Source organism: Tachyglossus aculeatus, chromosome 8 (assembly GCF_015852505.1).
Source record: "Tachyglossus aculeatus isolate mTacAcu1 chromosome 8, mTacAcu1.pri, whole genome shotgun sequence".
Classification (NCBI taxonomy): domain Eukaryota; kingdom Metazoa; phylum Chordata; class Mammalia; order Monotremata; family Tachyglossidae; genus Tachyglossus; species Tachyglossus aculeatus.
The window spans coordinates 28,624,178-28,641,855 of NC_052073.1; the positions used below are offsets into that span (position 1 = coordinate 28,624,178).

Sequence of the window (17,678 nt, forward strand, 5' to 3'; positions counted from 1 at the left end):
GTGTCCAACCTGATTAGCTTATATCTACCTCAGTGCCTGGCACATAGTAAGTGCTTAACAAATCCCATTAAAAAAAAAGTGGCTTGTAAAGTTGAGATTTTCGTGAAAGTGCGAAGCTTCCAGTCAACTTCTGCCTTTTGTTTCCTCCCATTCAAAACAATGATTTATTACGACCTGCGCTTCCTGGCTCCTCCTCCTGATTGATTTCTCCAGGCTGGGTCGGAGTGGTGGGAAAAATCTGCTTGTGGAGTGTCCACCGTGCCCTTCTTCTGATTGGTCTCCTACACTATTGTCACCCGCCCTCTCAGGTTGAGTAGGGACCACGATCACCCATCATGGCCCCTCTAAAGGCCAGCAGGGCACTTGGCCCCTGGGTTCCGACAGGTGGAAATGGGAATGCCACATCTGAGTTTGGTGTAGGAGCACGGAAGTCAGCTTGGCTGTGATTCAAACAAATCCATGTTCAAGGTCTCTGGGTCCAGACATTGGGAATACAAAGGTGGCTTATTTTCCTGAAATGACCTCTTCCTTCTAGAAGGCCAACTGGCATAATTGGGGGAACATTAATCCCTTCCTGGGTACAAGCCAATGAAGGGAAGATCAGAACAGCTCATCCCCCCAGCACTTACCTACATATCTGTAATGTATTTATATTAATGCATATCTCCCCCTCTAGAATGTAAGCTCCTGGTGGGCAGGGAAGGTTTCTATCAACCCTGTTACATTGTTCTCTCCCAGGTGAGTAGTACACTGCTCTGCACACAATAAGCAGTCAATAAATATGGCTGATTCTGCAGGGAGAATCTTCCTCTTCCTTACCAGCCTCTAAGGGCTGGGAATTTTAGGCCCAATCTTTTAGCTCTTGGAATAGGCATTCTCATGGAGTTTAAAAGGAAAAGTACACCCTCATTTTGGTTCAGGACTCTTGCGAGACAGCAGCATTGAGGACACGATGAGCATCAGTATAGCATTTCAATTGTTTACAGTCTGTGAAGGGTGAGACACACTGCTTCATCAAACAATGGTATTTATTGAGAGCTACCTGTGTGGAGAGCACTGTACTAAGCACTTGGGAGAGTACAGTGCAAAAATGTTGGTAGGCACATTTTCTGCCAACAACGAGCTTACAACCCAGAGTAAAACTCAATGCCTTAATTGTAAAAAAAAAAAAAAAATCCAGTAGTCAAAAGGAAGGAAATACATAAGACTCAAAATGCCAAACTGAGTTGCAGTAGCTCAGCCTGCAGGTTGGCATCAAGTTATGTATTGTGCCAAGGATGAGGGAGTGTGAAAACAGGCCATGGCTCCAATAGCACACTTATTTATTTTTTCATTCATTCATTCATTCAGTCGCATTTATTGAGCACTTACTGTGTGCGGAGCACTGTATTAAGCACTTGGGAAGTACAAGTCGGCAACATATAAAGACGGTCCCTACCCAACAACCGGCTCACAGTCTAGAAGGGGGAGACAGACAAGCAACAAAACAAAACATGGCGACAGGTGTCAAAGTCGTCAGAAAAATTGAATTAATGCTCTATGCACATCATTAACAAAATAAATAGAATAGTAAATATGTACAAGTAAAATAGAGTAATAAATCTGTACAAATATATGTACAAGTGCTGTGGGGAGGGGAAGGAGGTAGGGCGGGGGGATGGGGAGGAGGAGAGGAAAAAGGGGGCTCAGTCTGGGAAGGCCTCTTGGAGGAGGTGAGCTTTCAGTATGGTCTCAGTGTGTATGGTCTTTAAGTAATAATAATAATAATAATGGCATTTGTTAAGCGCTTACTATGTGCAAAGCACTGTTCTAAGCGCTGGGGGGTTACAAGGTGATCAAGTTGTCCCACGTGGGGCTCACAGTATTAATCCCCATTTTACAGATGAGGTAACTGAGGCTCAGAGAAGTTAAGTGACTTGCCCAAGGTCACACAGCAGACGTGGCAGAGTCAAGATTTGAACCCATGACCTGTGGCTTCAAAACCTGTGCTCTTTCCACTGAGCCATGCTGCTTTAAGTGTTTACTTAGTGCCACGTGCTGGGGTAGACACAAGATAATCAGGTTGGACATGGTCCATGTCCCACATGGGGTTCACAGTCTTAATCCTTATTTTACAGATGAAGGAACTGAGGCTCAGTTAAGTGAAGTGACTTGACCAAGGTCACACAGCGGATATGTGGCAGAGCCAGAATTGGAACCCAGGTCCTTCTGGCTTCAAGGCCCATGCTCTATCCATTAGGCCATGCTGCTTCCCACATAACCTACTGTGGATAGTAATAATAATAATTTTGGTATTTGTTAAGTGCTTACTATGTGCCAAGCACTGTTCTAAGCTCTGGGGGAGATACAAGGTAAATCAGGTTGTCCCATACAGGGCTCACAGTCTTAATCCTCGTTTTCCAGATGAGGTAACCGAGGCACAGAGAAGTGAAGTGACTTGCTCAAAGTCACACAGCTGATAAGTGGCAGAGGTGGGATTAGAACCTATGACCTTTGATTCCCAAACCCGCGCTCTTTCCACTGAGCCATGCTGCTTCTCTGTGATGATGATGATGGTATTTGTTAAGCACTTACTATGTGCCAAGCACGGTATGTGCCAGACCCTGTACTAAGCACTGGGATAGCTATAAGCTAATCAGGTTGGACACAGTCCATGTCCTATATGGGGCTCCCAGACTTAATCCCCATTTTACAGATGAGGCAACCGAGGCCCAAGGAAGTTAAGTGACTTGCCCAAGGTTCCACAGCAGATATGTGGTAGAGCTGGTATTAGGACCTAGATCCTCTTACTCCCTGCTCCGTGCTCTTTCCACTACACCACGCTACATCACGTATGTGCTGAAATATATAGGTTCTGCACCATCCTTCAAAGGAGCAGCTAGAGCCTGGAATGTCTGCTGGAATTTCCATGCTGCTGTTTTCAATTGGAATTTCCTTGAGTTGTTTGACTTTTGTAGAGGTCAAACCACAGTGAAATACACTTCCAGGAGGGCAAAGCTATGTCCCAGGCAAATGCATTTTTTTTGCATGTGGAAGTGTTCTGTCTAGGGAGATATTTCGTACTGGCACTTAGCAAAAGAAGTCCAGTTACATAACATTACTAGTTGGCACTTCCCCCTCTTGTTCTCCCTCATCTTTGCCCCAGTACAACACTGGGATATAAGCAGTGTTGCCTAGTGGAAAGAGCACAGGCCTGAGAATCAGGGGACTTGGGTTCTAATTCCAGCCCTGCCATGAACCTGCTGCGTGACTTTGGGCAAGTCACATAATTTATCCATGCCTCAATTTCCTCTTCCGCAAAATGGGGATTCAGTACTTGTTCTCCCCCCGACTTGGAATGTGAGCCCCTTGTGGGATTTGATTATCTTGTATCTACCCGAGCGCTTAGTACAGTGCTTGGCACATGGTAAGTGTTTAACAAATGCTATTACTATTATTATTAGCCTTCACTCAAAGGCAGCAAAGATACTAATACCTGGTTACCTGGTATAGTACAGTCAGTTTCCACCCTTCCCACCAAGAAGATATAATAATTATGGTATTTGTTAAATGTTTACAATGTGTCAATACTGTCCTAAGTCCTGGTAGAAAGTAATCAGGTTTGTCACGGCGGCAGGAACTTAATCCCCATTTTACAAATAAGGTAGCTGAAGCAAAGAGAAGTGAAATGGCATGCCCAACATCAAGCAGCAGACAAGTGGCAGAGGTAGGATTAAAACCCAGGCTCTTTGGCTTCCAGGACTGTGCTCTTTCCACTGAGCGACACTGCTTCACAAGTGGTGGAGAAGCGAGTGAGACTGGAGACTATGCTGATAGGCCTTAATGAGGCCTGTGATAAAGACATGGGGAGGCCCTCCTCCTATGAGAAATCTCCAAAAATAAAGCTGACCAACTGGGACAAGGGAGTGGCCCGGGGAAATTGTCAAGTGATGTCATCTTTGGTATCACTTTTGGTGTCATCTCTCCCGAAGCTCCCTCGTAGGAGTCATCGAGTGTTTTGGTGTCTCTGTTGAGGGAAGATCCCTTTCTGACTGGGGACTTTTCTGTGGTCTCTTGGCAGTGGCGGGACCAACAGGACTCCAGGATTTTCCCTGCAGTCTTTGGGGCTCTGGCCGTGAGGAAACATTCAACACCGACTCTGCCTATTCAGAACAAGCGGCTGTACTGCAGAGAGCATCTCTCCCACGGGAAGTCATCCGGATCAAGGATGAAAGCTCATTGCCTGTAAGGGCTAAACTTCGACTTGGGTACACCTCGCTTTGTGTGGCTCTGAGCCTCTGGGTAATGTTAATGCCGTGGCTTACAAGGAGGGAATCGTGTCGGAGTTGCTAGCATGTTTATCAACCTAGCAGATAGGTTCAGAAATCTACAGGCCTGCAGAAGTCTTCACCAGTCACCCACATGTTGTCCCGGTTCACTCTCCCTCACCAACCAATCTGCTCCTGTCTGTCTTCTTACCAGTCACTTACAGCTTCTCATATCTCCAAAAAAGAGAACCCAGCCCTGTATGTGGAATCAGACATTCTAGATTCTCCTAAACTGATCCCTTCAGAATTAGCTGGACTGAGTCCAACCTCTAAAGGGAGGCAGATCTTTCAAACTTTGAAGCATATGGGTGAGCGTGGCATTGCCTAATCTACTGTTCTCGGATCACATCCTCTTCCTTTCAGAGAAGCAGCATTGCCTAGTGGAAAGAGCACGGACTTAGGAGTCGGAGGACCTGGGTTCTAATTCTGGCTCTGCCCCCGTGTGACCTTGGGCAAGTCATTTAACTTCTCTGAACCTCAGTTTCCCCATCTGGAAAATGGGGATCCAGTACTTATTTCCCTCTCCCCCTTAGATTGTGAGCCCACTGTGGGACATGGTTTGCAGCTAACCTAATTTAGTTGTCTCTACCCCAGGGCTTTGAACAGTACTAAATAATAATAATAATAATAACAATGATGGCATTTATTAAGCCTTACTATGTGCAAAGCACTGTTCTAAGTGCTGGACACATAGTAGGCCCTCCACAAATACTATTATTATTATTTCTGATTTTTGGAAAATCAACTTGCTCTTGAATATTTCTCTGTTTTGCAAGTTTTTTTTTAAAGCCAAAGGTGTGTATAGTCAGGAGTTCTTTAGTATCACTAATTTTCATCTCTTCCCTCTGTAGAAGTTTAGGATTCCCAAGGGCAGATTGGGCGTCACACGAATTGGAGACCTGTCTCCTCAAGATATGAAGAAGATCCCCACCTTGGCTCTGATTGAGCTCACCGCTCTCTGCGATATCTTGGGATTGGACCTGAAGAGAAACAAAGCAGGAAAACGGAAAGCCACAGGTCAGCTCTCTGCAATCTACTCTGAAGCCTGAGTTTGGGTTGGAAAAAAATCCCCCAGTTTCCTCCGTCTTTCACTAGTTGGAGAGTTATGTGGGGAGAGTGCTCTGGGAGGCACTGGCTTTTAAATATGAGTGGCTTGTTTCTGTGACTTTTCTGGATTTAATTTTAAAGCATAGGTGTAACCTTAGGACTGCAGTTCTCTTGAAGTAATGGGATAAACTGCTAAGTTTTCCTAGGATTGCTTGCAAATTAGTAGTAGTGGTTGCTAAATTATGTGACCCAAAGGGATTAATAGCCAATTAGACTTTCTAAGCTTATCTCTTCTCTGTGCTCATCCAAGATTTATGTCTGTCTTCAAGACCCTTTCTCTAAGTTAGCACCTGCCAGAAAAAAGCTTCTCTCTTTAGATTTTTCACCAAGAGACCTAAAGGCAGAGGGATCCTACTGAATATAATTTTTAAAAACCAGGAGAGGAAGGATGAAATTGGAGGATCGGTCTGCAAATATCAACTTTAAAGAGGTTCAGATGAACCTGACTTTACATCTCAAGTTCAGAAGAAAAGGATAGATTGATGTGTAATTTATGCTGATGTTCATACTTAGAACAGTGCACATAGTAAGAGCTTAACTAATGCATAATTATTATTATTATTATGTTATTATTATTATGTTGCCAATTTGTACTTCCCAAGCACTTAGTACAGTGCTCTGCACATAGTAAGCACTCAATAAATACGATTGATGATGATGATGATTATTAAAAGATGGTGGGAATGGGCATTTATAAATATGGTTTCCTAGGTTCCCCCTCCTCTCTCCAGTTGAGTGCTCCTGTAAGGGAAAAGCTGAGAATCTTATTGAATGTGTGTTTTTTTTTTTTCAGAAGTTTGTTTTATCCTATTGATTAATGGGAATGAATAGAGGCATTTGGGAATTTGGGATTTGATGCAATTCTACCTCCAAAAAACCCTCTTTTCCCCCTAGCTATTAATCAACTTGCTATGTATAAGTTGCTGGGCATTAATATATTTATTAAGTCCTTGTGTACAAAAAACTAGGGCTAGCCCTTGGTGCCATAACCGTAGAATCCTCAAATTAATTCCCCTAAGGTACTGTACACCAGGGCTCTTTGACTTATCGCTTAAAGACGAGGTAACTCAAGGTGCTTTTCTCGCTACAGAAAAACGGCTCTTTGGAGTTCCACTAAGCACTTTATTGGAAACCGATCAAAAAGTCATTCCCAACACTCAGGTCCCATTGATTCTTCAAGCAGTAAGTTCCCTCTAGTTTTCATCTGGGGACTCTTTCAGGTTGTTTCTTATGAGCGTTTCAAAGGGCAGTTTTGCCAACTGATAATAAGAAATGATTGCTTGTTTGCATTATGTGTTTTGGATAAAACTAGGGATTTAGTGGGTGTTTGTATGGATAAAAAGGCAATATGATTTTATAAGAAATGATGTTGCACACGCAGGCTACTTCAATGGCGGGGTAAGAGCAAAACCAGGGTTTTCGTGATCCTAAGGCCTGTGCTAAGAAAGAACTGACTGTATCCAAAGAGAGATCTGCCACTCCTGATTTTCAGTAGCCAAGGACCAAGTTGTGACTGTTTTTGATCATCCTGCACCTGGATGTCAATCAGTGATATTTATTGAGTGCTTATTGTGTGCAGAGCACTGTACTAAGTGCTTTGGAAAGTACAACAAAGTGGAGTTGGTTGACACAATTTCTGTCTGCAAGGAGCTTAGTCACAGGGTTAGACAGACTTTAAATAAATTAGAGAGAAGGGAAATAGAATTAAAGACTGTGTGTTGTGAGACTGGAGTGAGGAGCACAGAGTCAAGTGCATAGATAATAGAAAAGGGAGGGTGGATAGGGGAAGGCCTCTTGGAGGAGAAGTTATTTTTGGAGGGTTTTGAAGATGGGGAGAATGATGGACTGTTGGATGTGAAGTGGGAGAGAGTTCCAGGCCCGAGGGAGAAGGTAGGCAAGGGGTCAGTGGTGGGATAGATGAGATTTAGGTACAGACAATACAGAGAGGTACAGAGTTCCACATTTTTGTATTTAAGATACTGGTTTCAATTTTCTTCCAGCTGTTGTCATGCTTGGAAAAGAGAGGGCTGGATACCGAAGGCATTTTGAGAGTCTGTGGGTCCCAAACCCGGATTAAGGTAAGGTTTTGTGTGGATATTTAAAATTGTGAGGCTTTATTTTCTACCTGGGCTGCAATATGCCCAGGTTCATAGATGCTAAAACCAAGGTGTACCTGAGTTTGAAAATCCCCCTAAAATCTGAAGCTTTAGAGTTGTTTTTTTTTTTTCAAAAAAATCATTATTCAAATCTCTATAGGTCTTGTTTCCTATTTCTATCAGTTTCCTCAATGGACACCCAAATCTTTACCTCCCAACACACAAACTTTAAAAAACTCTTTTCTGCGGCAATGTGGTAGGAAATTCAGTTAATAAGTAAGACTCCTCAAGACAGGGACTAATAATAAGAATTGTGATATTTGTTAAGCACTTACTATGTGTCAAGCACTGTACTAAGCATTGGAGTAGATACAAGATAATCAGATCCTACATGGGATTCACAGTATACACTGGAGGGAGAACAGGTATTGCAGATGAGAGAATTGAGGCCCAGAGAAGTTACGTGACTTGCCCAAAGTCACACAGCAGGACTGTGGCAGAGCTGGGATTAGAACCTAGGTCCTCCAACTCCCAGGCCTATGCTTTTCCCACTAGGCCATGTTGTTTTTCTAAAGAGATATAAGTTTGAGCAAACAGATACATATCCCCTTTTCCTTCCTCATTTATGAAATTTATTTTAATGTCATTCTTCACCACATGAAGCAGGAAGCAGCGTGGCTCAGTGGAAAGAGCACAGGCTTTGGAGTCAGAGGTCATGGGTTCAAATTCTGGCCCCGCCACTTGTCAGCTGTGTGACTTTGGGTAAGTCACTTAACTTCTCTGTGCCAGTTCCCTCATCTGTAAAATGGTGATTAAGACTGTGAGCCCCACGTAGGACAACCTGATCACCCTGTATCCCCCCAGGGCTTAGAATAGTGCTTTGCACATAATAAGTGCTTAACAAATACCATTATTATTATGATGATGATGATGATGATGATGAGCTCCTTTAGGGAAGGTTCATGTCTTGTAATTCTATTAAACTCTCCCAAGTGCTTAGGTCGGTACTAAGCACTTAGTACAGTGCTCTGCACACAGTAAGCACTCAATAAATATGATTGAATGAATGAATGAGTGCACGCAGTGGGTACTCAGTAAATACTACTGACTGAGAGGTTGTGATTTGTGGAGCTGTGATTGGAGCCCAGGATTCCTAACTCTCAGGCCCACGCTGTCTCCACCAACCCGTGCTGCCTCACTTTTATCAAATACCTCCGAAGACCAGCCCTTCTTGTGGGACGGGCGGTGAAATTGCTCTCGGATGTTTGCTTTCCCAAGTCTGGCTCTGGCCCCTGTGACATGGTAGCCAGCTGGGAAGGAAAGGGGGAGAAAGTGAAATGTATCAAGTTGTAGCACACAGTTCTCAGAGAGTATTTCTGCACAGTGGCTTAGATTGTGATTGGAAAATGAGGCTTGGTTTTCTCAGTGGTGAAAGTAGCATAAAATCCTCTTCCTGGTTTCAGAGTCATATAATGTAAAAGCCACGGTCACTGTTCCAGGGGATCCCTATGAGCCCCATGTGGAGACTGGGATTGTGTCCAACTAATTCTTTTTCTAAAATGGTATTTTTTAAGCACTTACTGCATGTCAAGCACTGTTCTAAGTCCTGGCATAGACAGAAGCTAATCAGGTTGGACATAGCTTCTGTTCCACATAGGGCTCACAGTCTTAATCCTGATTGAAGTCACTTCTCTGTGCCTCAATTACCTGTAAAATTGAGGATTGAGACTGTGAGCCCCATATGGGACAGGGACTGTGTCCAACTCGATTTGCTTATATCCACCCCTGCGCTTCGTACAGTGTCTGGTGCATGGTAAGCACCTAAATACTATCATTATTACATACCAGCATTATTACTGTACAGATGAGGTAACTGAGGCACAGAAAAGTTAAGTGACTTGCCCGAGGTCACATGGCAGACAAGTGGTGGAGCCAGATTTAGAACCCAGGTCCTCTGACTCCCAGTTCTGTGCTATTTCCACTAGACCACACTGCTTCTCTTGTATCTACCTCAGTGTTTAGTACAGTACTTAACACTTAACAGATACCGCAGTTGTTAATATTACCCTCTCCAGCTGCTGTTAGATCTCTTCCTTCTCATTCCCCCCTCCCTTAGCTCAGTTTTTCTGGGCATCGTTACTCCAGCCCAAATTTCCTTTCCTATCTCTCTGTCTCCTGCCTTCCACCCTGTTCACCTATCAGACCTTGACAGGTTCCAACCAGAAAGTCTTTAGAGTGTCTAAAGACTCTAAAAGTCTTCCAATAATAATAATAATTATTATTATAATAATTATAATAATTATAATTATAATATAATTATAATATATAATAATTAGATACAGCTGTAGTACCTGCTCTTGCTAATGAAACCATTTTTTATGGCATTTATTAAGCACTTACTATGTGCAAAGCACTGTTCTCAGCACTGGGGAGGTACAAGGTGATCAGGTTGTCCCACGGGGGCAGCTCACAGTCTTCACCCCCATTTTACAGATGAGGTAACTGAGGCACAGAGAAGTGAAGTGACTTGCCCAAAGTCACACAGCTGACAATTGGCAGAGCCGGGATTTGAACCCCTGACCTCTGACTCCAAAGCCCGTCCTCTTTCCACTGAGCCACACTGCTTGAATGAGAGGGTTCGGGGTGGGCTGAGGCTGCTTCTTTAGTTTCAAGGTGGGCTCATTTCAGCAATGACTATCTCCGCCCCAGAGTTTAGAAGCCCATTGAGTTGTGGTGTCAGCCCCAAGCAAGACATCAGTGGGATGGGGAGGGAATACATCTACCGACATTGTTGCATCGTACTCACCTAAGCGCTTAGTATAGTGCTCTGCACATGGCAAGTGCTCAATAAATACCACTGATTGAGGGGTGCGTGATGTCCTGCTGTAGACTATAAGCTCCCTGTGGGCAGTAATAGCATCTGCCAACTTGACGTACTGTACTTGCCCATTTATTCACAGAAAATAGTCTGCCAAGAGAGTCACGGCTACCGATGTTGTGGAAGCCTGGTGGTTCTTCTTCACTCTACCCTCTCCTTGCCTTATTGCCCATGTCTCTTAATTCCAGGAATTTCAGAGTCTGCTAGATGCAGACCACTGGACTCTAGACTGTAAGCTCGTTATGGGCAGGCAATGTGTCTGTTGATTATTGTTATATTGTACTCTCCCAAGTGCTTAGTACAGGAAATGCTCGAATACGATTGAATGAATGAATGAGAGGAGGAGGAGGAGTTATAGTGTGTACGAGCACTTAATGTCGGCAGTGCTGGGAAAGAATACCAGCTTGGGAATTAGACCTGGTCGCTATCTCTTGAGGTTCACAATCTGAAAATCAAAAGGAGATGGGCCATGGTGAGAATCTGAGGGTCACTCTCCCATGTGGGACAGGGATCGTGCTCAACCCGATGAATTTGAATCTACCCCAGCGCTTAGAACAGTGTTGGGTACATGCCCGCCTCCCATACCCATCGCACTTATGTACAGATCTGTAATTTATTTATATTAATGTCGGTCTCCCCCTCTAGATTGGAAGCTCATTGTGGGTGGGGAATGTGTCCGTTTATTGGTATTTCATACTCTCCCAATCGCTTAATACAGTGCTCTGCCCACAGTAAGCTTTCAATAAATACAATCAAATGAATGAAAATAGTAAGCGCTTAGGAAGTACCATGATGAATGAATAAATCCATTTTCCCTCCCTTCTCCAGAGCCTGGAGCAAAAGCTGGAAAATGATTTCTACGCCGGCCTCTTCAGCTGGGACGACGTCCACCAGAATGACGTGTCGGGTTTACTCAAGAGGTTCATTCGGGAGCTCCCCACCCCGCTGCTCACAGCCGAATACCTGCCTGCCTTTGCCGCCGTGCAGAGTGAGTCCGGCCGGGCCCTGGAGCTGGCGAGGGGGAAGACGGGGCGTGCGGGGATTGCACGAGCCTCGGTGCTCAACCAGGACCAGGGAAGGGTAGTGGGCGATATCAGAGCCCTGTCAGTCTGCCTCTCTCTAGCTTTGGGGAGATGCAGCGGGCTTTCTCAGGATAGACATCTGTGGCCTACACTTTTTTCTGAAGGGAAAAATGCTCATTTATTAGTAATAATAATAATAATGATTGTAGCATTTGTTAAGCGCTTACCATGGGCCAAGCACTGTTCTAAGCTCTGGGGTAGATACAAAGTAATCAGTTTGGACGCAGTGCCTGTCCCACATGGGGCTCACAGTCTTAATCCCCGTTTTACAGGCGAAGTAGCATGGCCTAATGGTTAGAGCACAAGCCTGGGAGTCCGAAGGACCTGGGCTATAAACCCAGCTCCACCATGTGTCTGCTGTGTGGCCTTGGGCAAAGTCACTTCACTTCTCTGTACCTTAGTTACCGCATCCGTATAATGGGGATTAAGACTGTGAGCCCTGTGTGGGACAGGAACTGTCCAACCGAGTTACCTTGTATCTACTCCAGCACTTTGTAGAGTGCTTGGCACATAGTAAGCGCTTAACAGATACCACAATTATTAGTAACTGAGGCACAGAGAAGTGAAGTGACTTGCCCAAGATCACACAGCAGACACGTGGAGGGGCTGGGATTAGAACCCACGTCCTTTGACTTTCAGGCCCGTGGCCTTTCCACTAGGCCACACTGGAGGGGAGGAACGGGAAGATAGATAGGTGTACACTTTTCAAGTCCTGATTCCCTTAAATATACCTGGCATAGCTCATGTTTTAGGAGGCCTACCAGATTTCACTGTTTTTTTGCCATGTGGCCGATCCTCCTAAGGGCATGTGTTGGGTACTTTCCTTTCCACCTTCATTAAGACCACAGGACATGAAGAGATGTCCCTTAGTTTCCACTTCTTGCCCTCCCTCCTCAAATCTGCCAATCACACTTCCCCCTTTCAGAGCCCTACTGAAGGCTCACCTCCTCCAGGAGGCCTTCCCATACTAAGCCCCCCTTTTCCTCTACTCTCCCCTCCCCTCACCCTGACTTGCTCCCTTTGCTCTACCCCACTTCCCCACCATAGCACTTGGGTAGATATTTGCATATATATAATTCTATTTATTTATATTAACGATGCGTATAGATCTAGAATTATGTTTACTGATATTGATGCTGTTGATACCTGTTTGCTTGTTTTGATGCCTGTCTCCCCCCTTCTAGACTGAGCCCATTGTGGGCAGGGATTGTCTCTATTTGTTGCTGAATTGTTCTTTTCAAGCTCCTAGTACAGTGCTTTAAACATATAGAGACAGTCCCTACCCTACAATGGGCTCACAGTCTAGAAGGGGGAGACAGACAACAAGACAAAACATGTAGACAGGTGTCAAGTCATCAGAATAAATAGAAATAAAGCTAGAAATAAAGCTTAAATGTTCTCCCCAACCCCATTTTGAATAAATGTTTTTTTCTTAGAGCTTTCCTGGGAGGAAAACTCTGCAATCAGATAGACTCTAGACATCTCGTTGTGGGCAGGAATGTGCCTGTTTGTTGTTATATTGCACTCTCCCCAGCACTTTTTACAGTGCTTTGCACACAGTAAGCACTCAATAGATATGACTGACTGAATGAATGTGAAAGATGGTTCGTATTTGTCTTCTTGACTCCCAGCATCTCAGTTATTTCATCCTTCAGAGCAACTTCTACAGTGCCAGTTTGATTATCAATCAATCAGTGATATTGATTGAGTCCTTACTAAGTGCATAGGACCATACTAAGTGCTTGGGAGAATGCAACAAACAGAATTAGCAGACACTGCCTGCTAAATTCACTGTCTGAATTCACTGTCTATGGTGCCCTTATGAGATTCATTTTTGATTATTGTGTTAAAATAATCATTAAACTGTAAACCCCTCCTCTAGACTGTAAGCTCCTTGTGGGCAGCCTACCAACTTTGTTGTCTTGTACTCTCCCAAGCACTTAGTACAGTGCTCTGTATAAAGTAAGTGCTCATTACCATTGCTTCTCTTACGGTTGTGAAAATGAACGACTGCTAAATTACTAATGAGGAAAACAGCATAGCCTAGTGAATAGAGCACAGGCCTGAGAGTCAGAAGGACCTGGGTTCTAATCCCGGCTCCACCACTTGTCTGCTGCGTGACCTTGGGCAAGTCACCTCACTTCTCCATGCTGTAGTTCCCTCATATGTAAAATGGGGAATAAGACGGTGATCCCCATGTGAGACAGGGACTGTGTCCAACCTGATTAGCTTGGATCTACCCCAGCACTTATTACACTGCCTGGCATAGAGTAAGTGCCTCACAAGTACAACTTTAAAAAAAATTAAGGAACATTTTGGAAATGTGTCATTCATTCATTCAGTCATATTTATTGAGAACTTACTGTGTGCAGAGCACTGTACTAAGCGCTTGGGAAGTACAAGTTGGCAACATATAGAGACGGTCCCTACCCTACAACGGGCTCACAGTCTAGAAGGGGGAGACAGACAACAAGGCAAAACATGTAGACAGGTGTCAAGTCATCAGAATAAATAGAAATAAAGCTAGATGCACATCTCCATCCCCCCCATCTTACCTCCTTCCCTTCCCCACAGCACCTGTATATATGTATATATGTTTGTACATATTTATTACTCTATTTATTTCTTTATTTATTTTACTTATACATAGCTATTCTATTTATTTTATTTTGTTAGTGTGTTTGGTTTTGTTCTCTGTCTCCCCCTTTTAGACTGTGAGCCCACTGTTGGGTAGGGACTGTCTCTATATGTTGCCAATTCGTACTTCCCAAGCGCTTAGTACAGTGCTCTGCACATAGTAAGAGCTCAATAAATACGATTGATGATGATGATGATGATTAACACCATAAACAGAATAGTAAATATGTACAAGTAAAATAGAGTAATAAATCTGTACAAACCTATGTACAGGTGCTGTGGGGAGGGGATGGATCTTGTCTAATGAATACTGTGCATGTCTCTGCAGATCTTCTCCTGGTTTTTAACTACTTCTAGGGTAAACTTTCTCCAAATTCAGTTACTGTGTAACTCCTCTCCCAAGCACTTAGCTTTGCGCACAGTAAGCTCTCAATACATGCGATTGAATGAATGAATTTTGGAGCCCAAATCATGGAGAAATCAGGGAGAAAATGACTTTCGTGGGGCTGGAGAACAGTTTCACCGTGCTCTCTGGTGGTTTCCTTTATCACTGCACCGTCCCTGTCCTGGTCCTCACCTCTGTCGCCCAAGTCGCATCCATCCATCATATGGCAAAGAAAAGTATAATCCCTTCCCCCCTTTGCCAAATAAAATGCTAATCAGCAGGGCAGTAGTGTGAAAATAATCCCTGTGGGTAGGGAGGCGGAGGGAGAGGATATAAGATGCTGTTTTGTGTTAGCAGCCTCCAATGGGACGCTCATCCTAGACCAAGGGAGATATAACGGTATCATGATATCACCTGAACTTTTTTTTATGGTATTTAAGTGCTTACTAAGTAACAGGCAGTGATGTGCATCTAGCTTTACTTCTATTTATTTTGATGACTTGACACCTGTTCACATGTTTCGTTTTGTTGTCTGTCTCCCCCCTTCTAGACTGTGAGCCCGTTGTTGGGTAGGGACCGTCTCTATATGTTGCCGACTTGTACTTCCCAAGCGCTTAGTACAGTGGTCTGCACACAGTAAGCGCTCAATAAATACGACAATGAATGAATGAATGAATGATATCACCTGAACTTTTTTTATGGTATTTAAGTGCTTACTAAGTAACAGGCAGTGATGTGCATCTAGCTTTACTTCTATTTATTTTGATGACTTGACACCTGTTCACATGTTTCGTTTTGTTGTCTGTCTCCCCCCTTCTAGACTGTGAGCCCGTTGTTGGGTAGGGACCGTCTCTATATGTTGCCGACTTGTACTTCCCAAGCGCTTAGTACAGTGGTCTGCACACAGTAAGCGCTCAATAAATACGACAATGAATGAATGAATGAATGATATCACCTGAACTTTTTTTATGGTATTTAAGTCCTTACTAAGTAACAGGCAGTGATGGCATCTAGCTTTACTTCTGTTTATTCTGATGACTTGACACCTGTTCACGTTTCGTTTTGTTGTCTGTCTCCCCCCTCCTAGACTGTGAGCCCGTTGTTGGGTAGGGACCGTCTCCATATGTTGCCGACTTGTACTTCCCAAGCGCTTAGTACAGTGGTCAGCACACAGTAAGCGCTCAATAAATACGACAATGAATGAATGAATGAATGATATCACCTGAACTTTTTTTATGGTATTTAAGTGCTTACTAAGTAACAGGCAGTGATGTGCATCTAGCTTTATTTGTTTATTCTGATGACTTGACACCTGTTCACATGTTTCATTTTGTTGTCTGTCTCCCCCCTTCTAGACTGTGAGCCCGTTGTTGGGTAGGGACTGTCTCTATATGTTGCCGACTTGTACTTCCCAAGCACTTAGTACAGTGGTCTGCACACAGTAAGCGCTCAATAAATACGACAATGAATGAATGACACATTTCCAAGATGTTACTTAATTTTTTTTAAAGTGTACTTGTCCCTTTACTTCTTTACTTCTATTTATTCTGATGACTTGACACCTGTTTACATGTTTTGTTTTGTTGTCTGTCTCCCCCTTCTAGACTGTGAGCCCGTTGTGGGGTAGGGACCATCTGTATATGTTGCCGACTTGTACTTCCCAAGCGCTTAGTGCAGTGCTCTGCACACAGTAAGTGCTCAATAAATACGATTGAATGAATGAATGAATGAATAAATGCTGGGGTAAATACAATTTAAGCAGATTGGATTCCATGTCCCACACAGGGCTCACCGTCTTAATCCCCATTTTACAGAGGAGGTAACTGAGGTACGGAGAAGTTAACTGTTTGACTCAAGGTCACCCAGCAGACAAATGACTAAGCCTCCCTTTCCTCTGCTCCTCCTCCCCTCCCCATCGCCCCAACTCCCTCCCTCTGCTCTACCTCCCTCCCCACCCCACAGCACTTGTGTATATATGTACATGTTTATTATTCTATTTATTTTATTAATGATGTGTATATATCTATGATTCCATTTATTTATATTGATGCCTGTTTACTTGTTTTGATGTCTGTCTCCTCCCTTCTGGACTGTGAGCCCGTTGTTGGGCAGGGATTGTCTCTATTTGATGCTGAATTGTACTTTCCAGGTGCTCTGCACAAAGGAAGCACTCAGTAAATATGACTGAAAGAATGAATGAAATGGCAGAGCTGGGATTAGAACCCAGGTCCTTCTGACCCATGCTCTATCCACTAAGCCATGCTGCTTTCTCTTATGTCTTGCTGTTGACCCCTTGCCCACCTCCTTCCTCTTTCCTGGAACTCCCTCCGCCTTCATAGCCAACAAACCACCACTCTTCCCATCTTCAAAGCTCTACACTAAAATGTTATCTCTTCCAAGAAGCCTTCCCTGACTAACCTCTCGTCTCCCCAACTTATTTCCCTTCCTATTGCATGTCACTTCTCTGCCTAAGTCGGCACCCCGAGCCCTTTAATACTCAATCTGTTCCCACCCCAACATCCCTCATGAACATATCTTTGTATCTTCTGTGGCTTCTTCTACCTGTCATCTATTTTAAGTCTGTCTCCCATCCTAGATTGGAAGCTCCCTGAGGGCAGGGATGTACTAGCCCTATTGTACTCTTCCAAGTGTTTTGTATGGTGCATTATGCACTGTGAGCACTCAATAAATACCATCGATTGATTGAAAGGCACAGTGGCGATATTTGGGAGTGTTTTGATAACTGACAAAGCATGTAGTTGGGATGATGGGTGTGTGTTCCTCTTAATCCAGATATCCCTGACCTGAAGCAGAGGCTGCAGGCCCTCAATTTGCTCATCTTGATCCTTCCAGAACCAAACAGGAACACCCTGAAGGTAATTCCCTTCCCACTTCCCCTCAGTACTTAACACAGCCTACTCCCCTCTCTCCACCCTCCCATGAGTCCCTTACAATTGCAGACCTTGTTGCGGGAAACTTAGTCACCTTGTGAAGCGGATCGCGTTTGGGAGGGAAAAAAATCCACCCGAGGTAACTACGTTTCTTCTCCACAGTCAGGGGTTAGATGAAAGCCAGCAGGTGGGTGGAGTGGTGGTGGGGGTGAGATAGGATTATGAATATATGAGGATGTTTCTGGCTGATTCTTTAAATTTCAAAGGAATTCCACCCTCGTGGCATTTTAGTTTA

The 17,678-nt window shown here is 44.0% G+C and overlaps 1 protein-coding gene across 1 annotated transcript in view; it reads left to right on the forward strand.

Annotated features, from left to right (window-relative positions):
- The window catches only part of ARHGAP40 (Rho GTPase activating protein 40), a 70,754-nt gene that overhangs the window by 38,277 nt on the left and 14,799 nt on the right, over positions 1–17,678 (forward strand). Inside the window, exons 5-10 of the mRNA XM_038750533.1 lie at positions 4,061–4,224; positions 5,159–5,324; positions 6,505–6,596; positions 7,415–7,492; positions 11,217–11,376; positions 17,286–17,368. Coding sequence (XP_038606461.1) covers positions 4,061–4,224; positions 5,159–5,324; positions 6,505–6,596; positions 7,415–7,492; positions 11,217–11,376; positions 17,286–17,368 — 743 coding nt within the window. The remainder of the gene's footprint in view (positions 1–4,060; positions 4,225–5,158; positions 5,325–6,504; positions 6,597–7,414; positions 7,493–11,216; positions 11,377–17,285; positions 17,369–17,678) is intronic.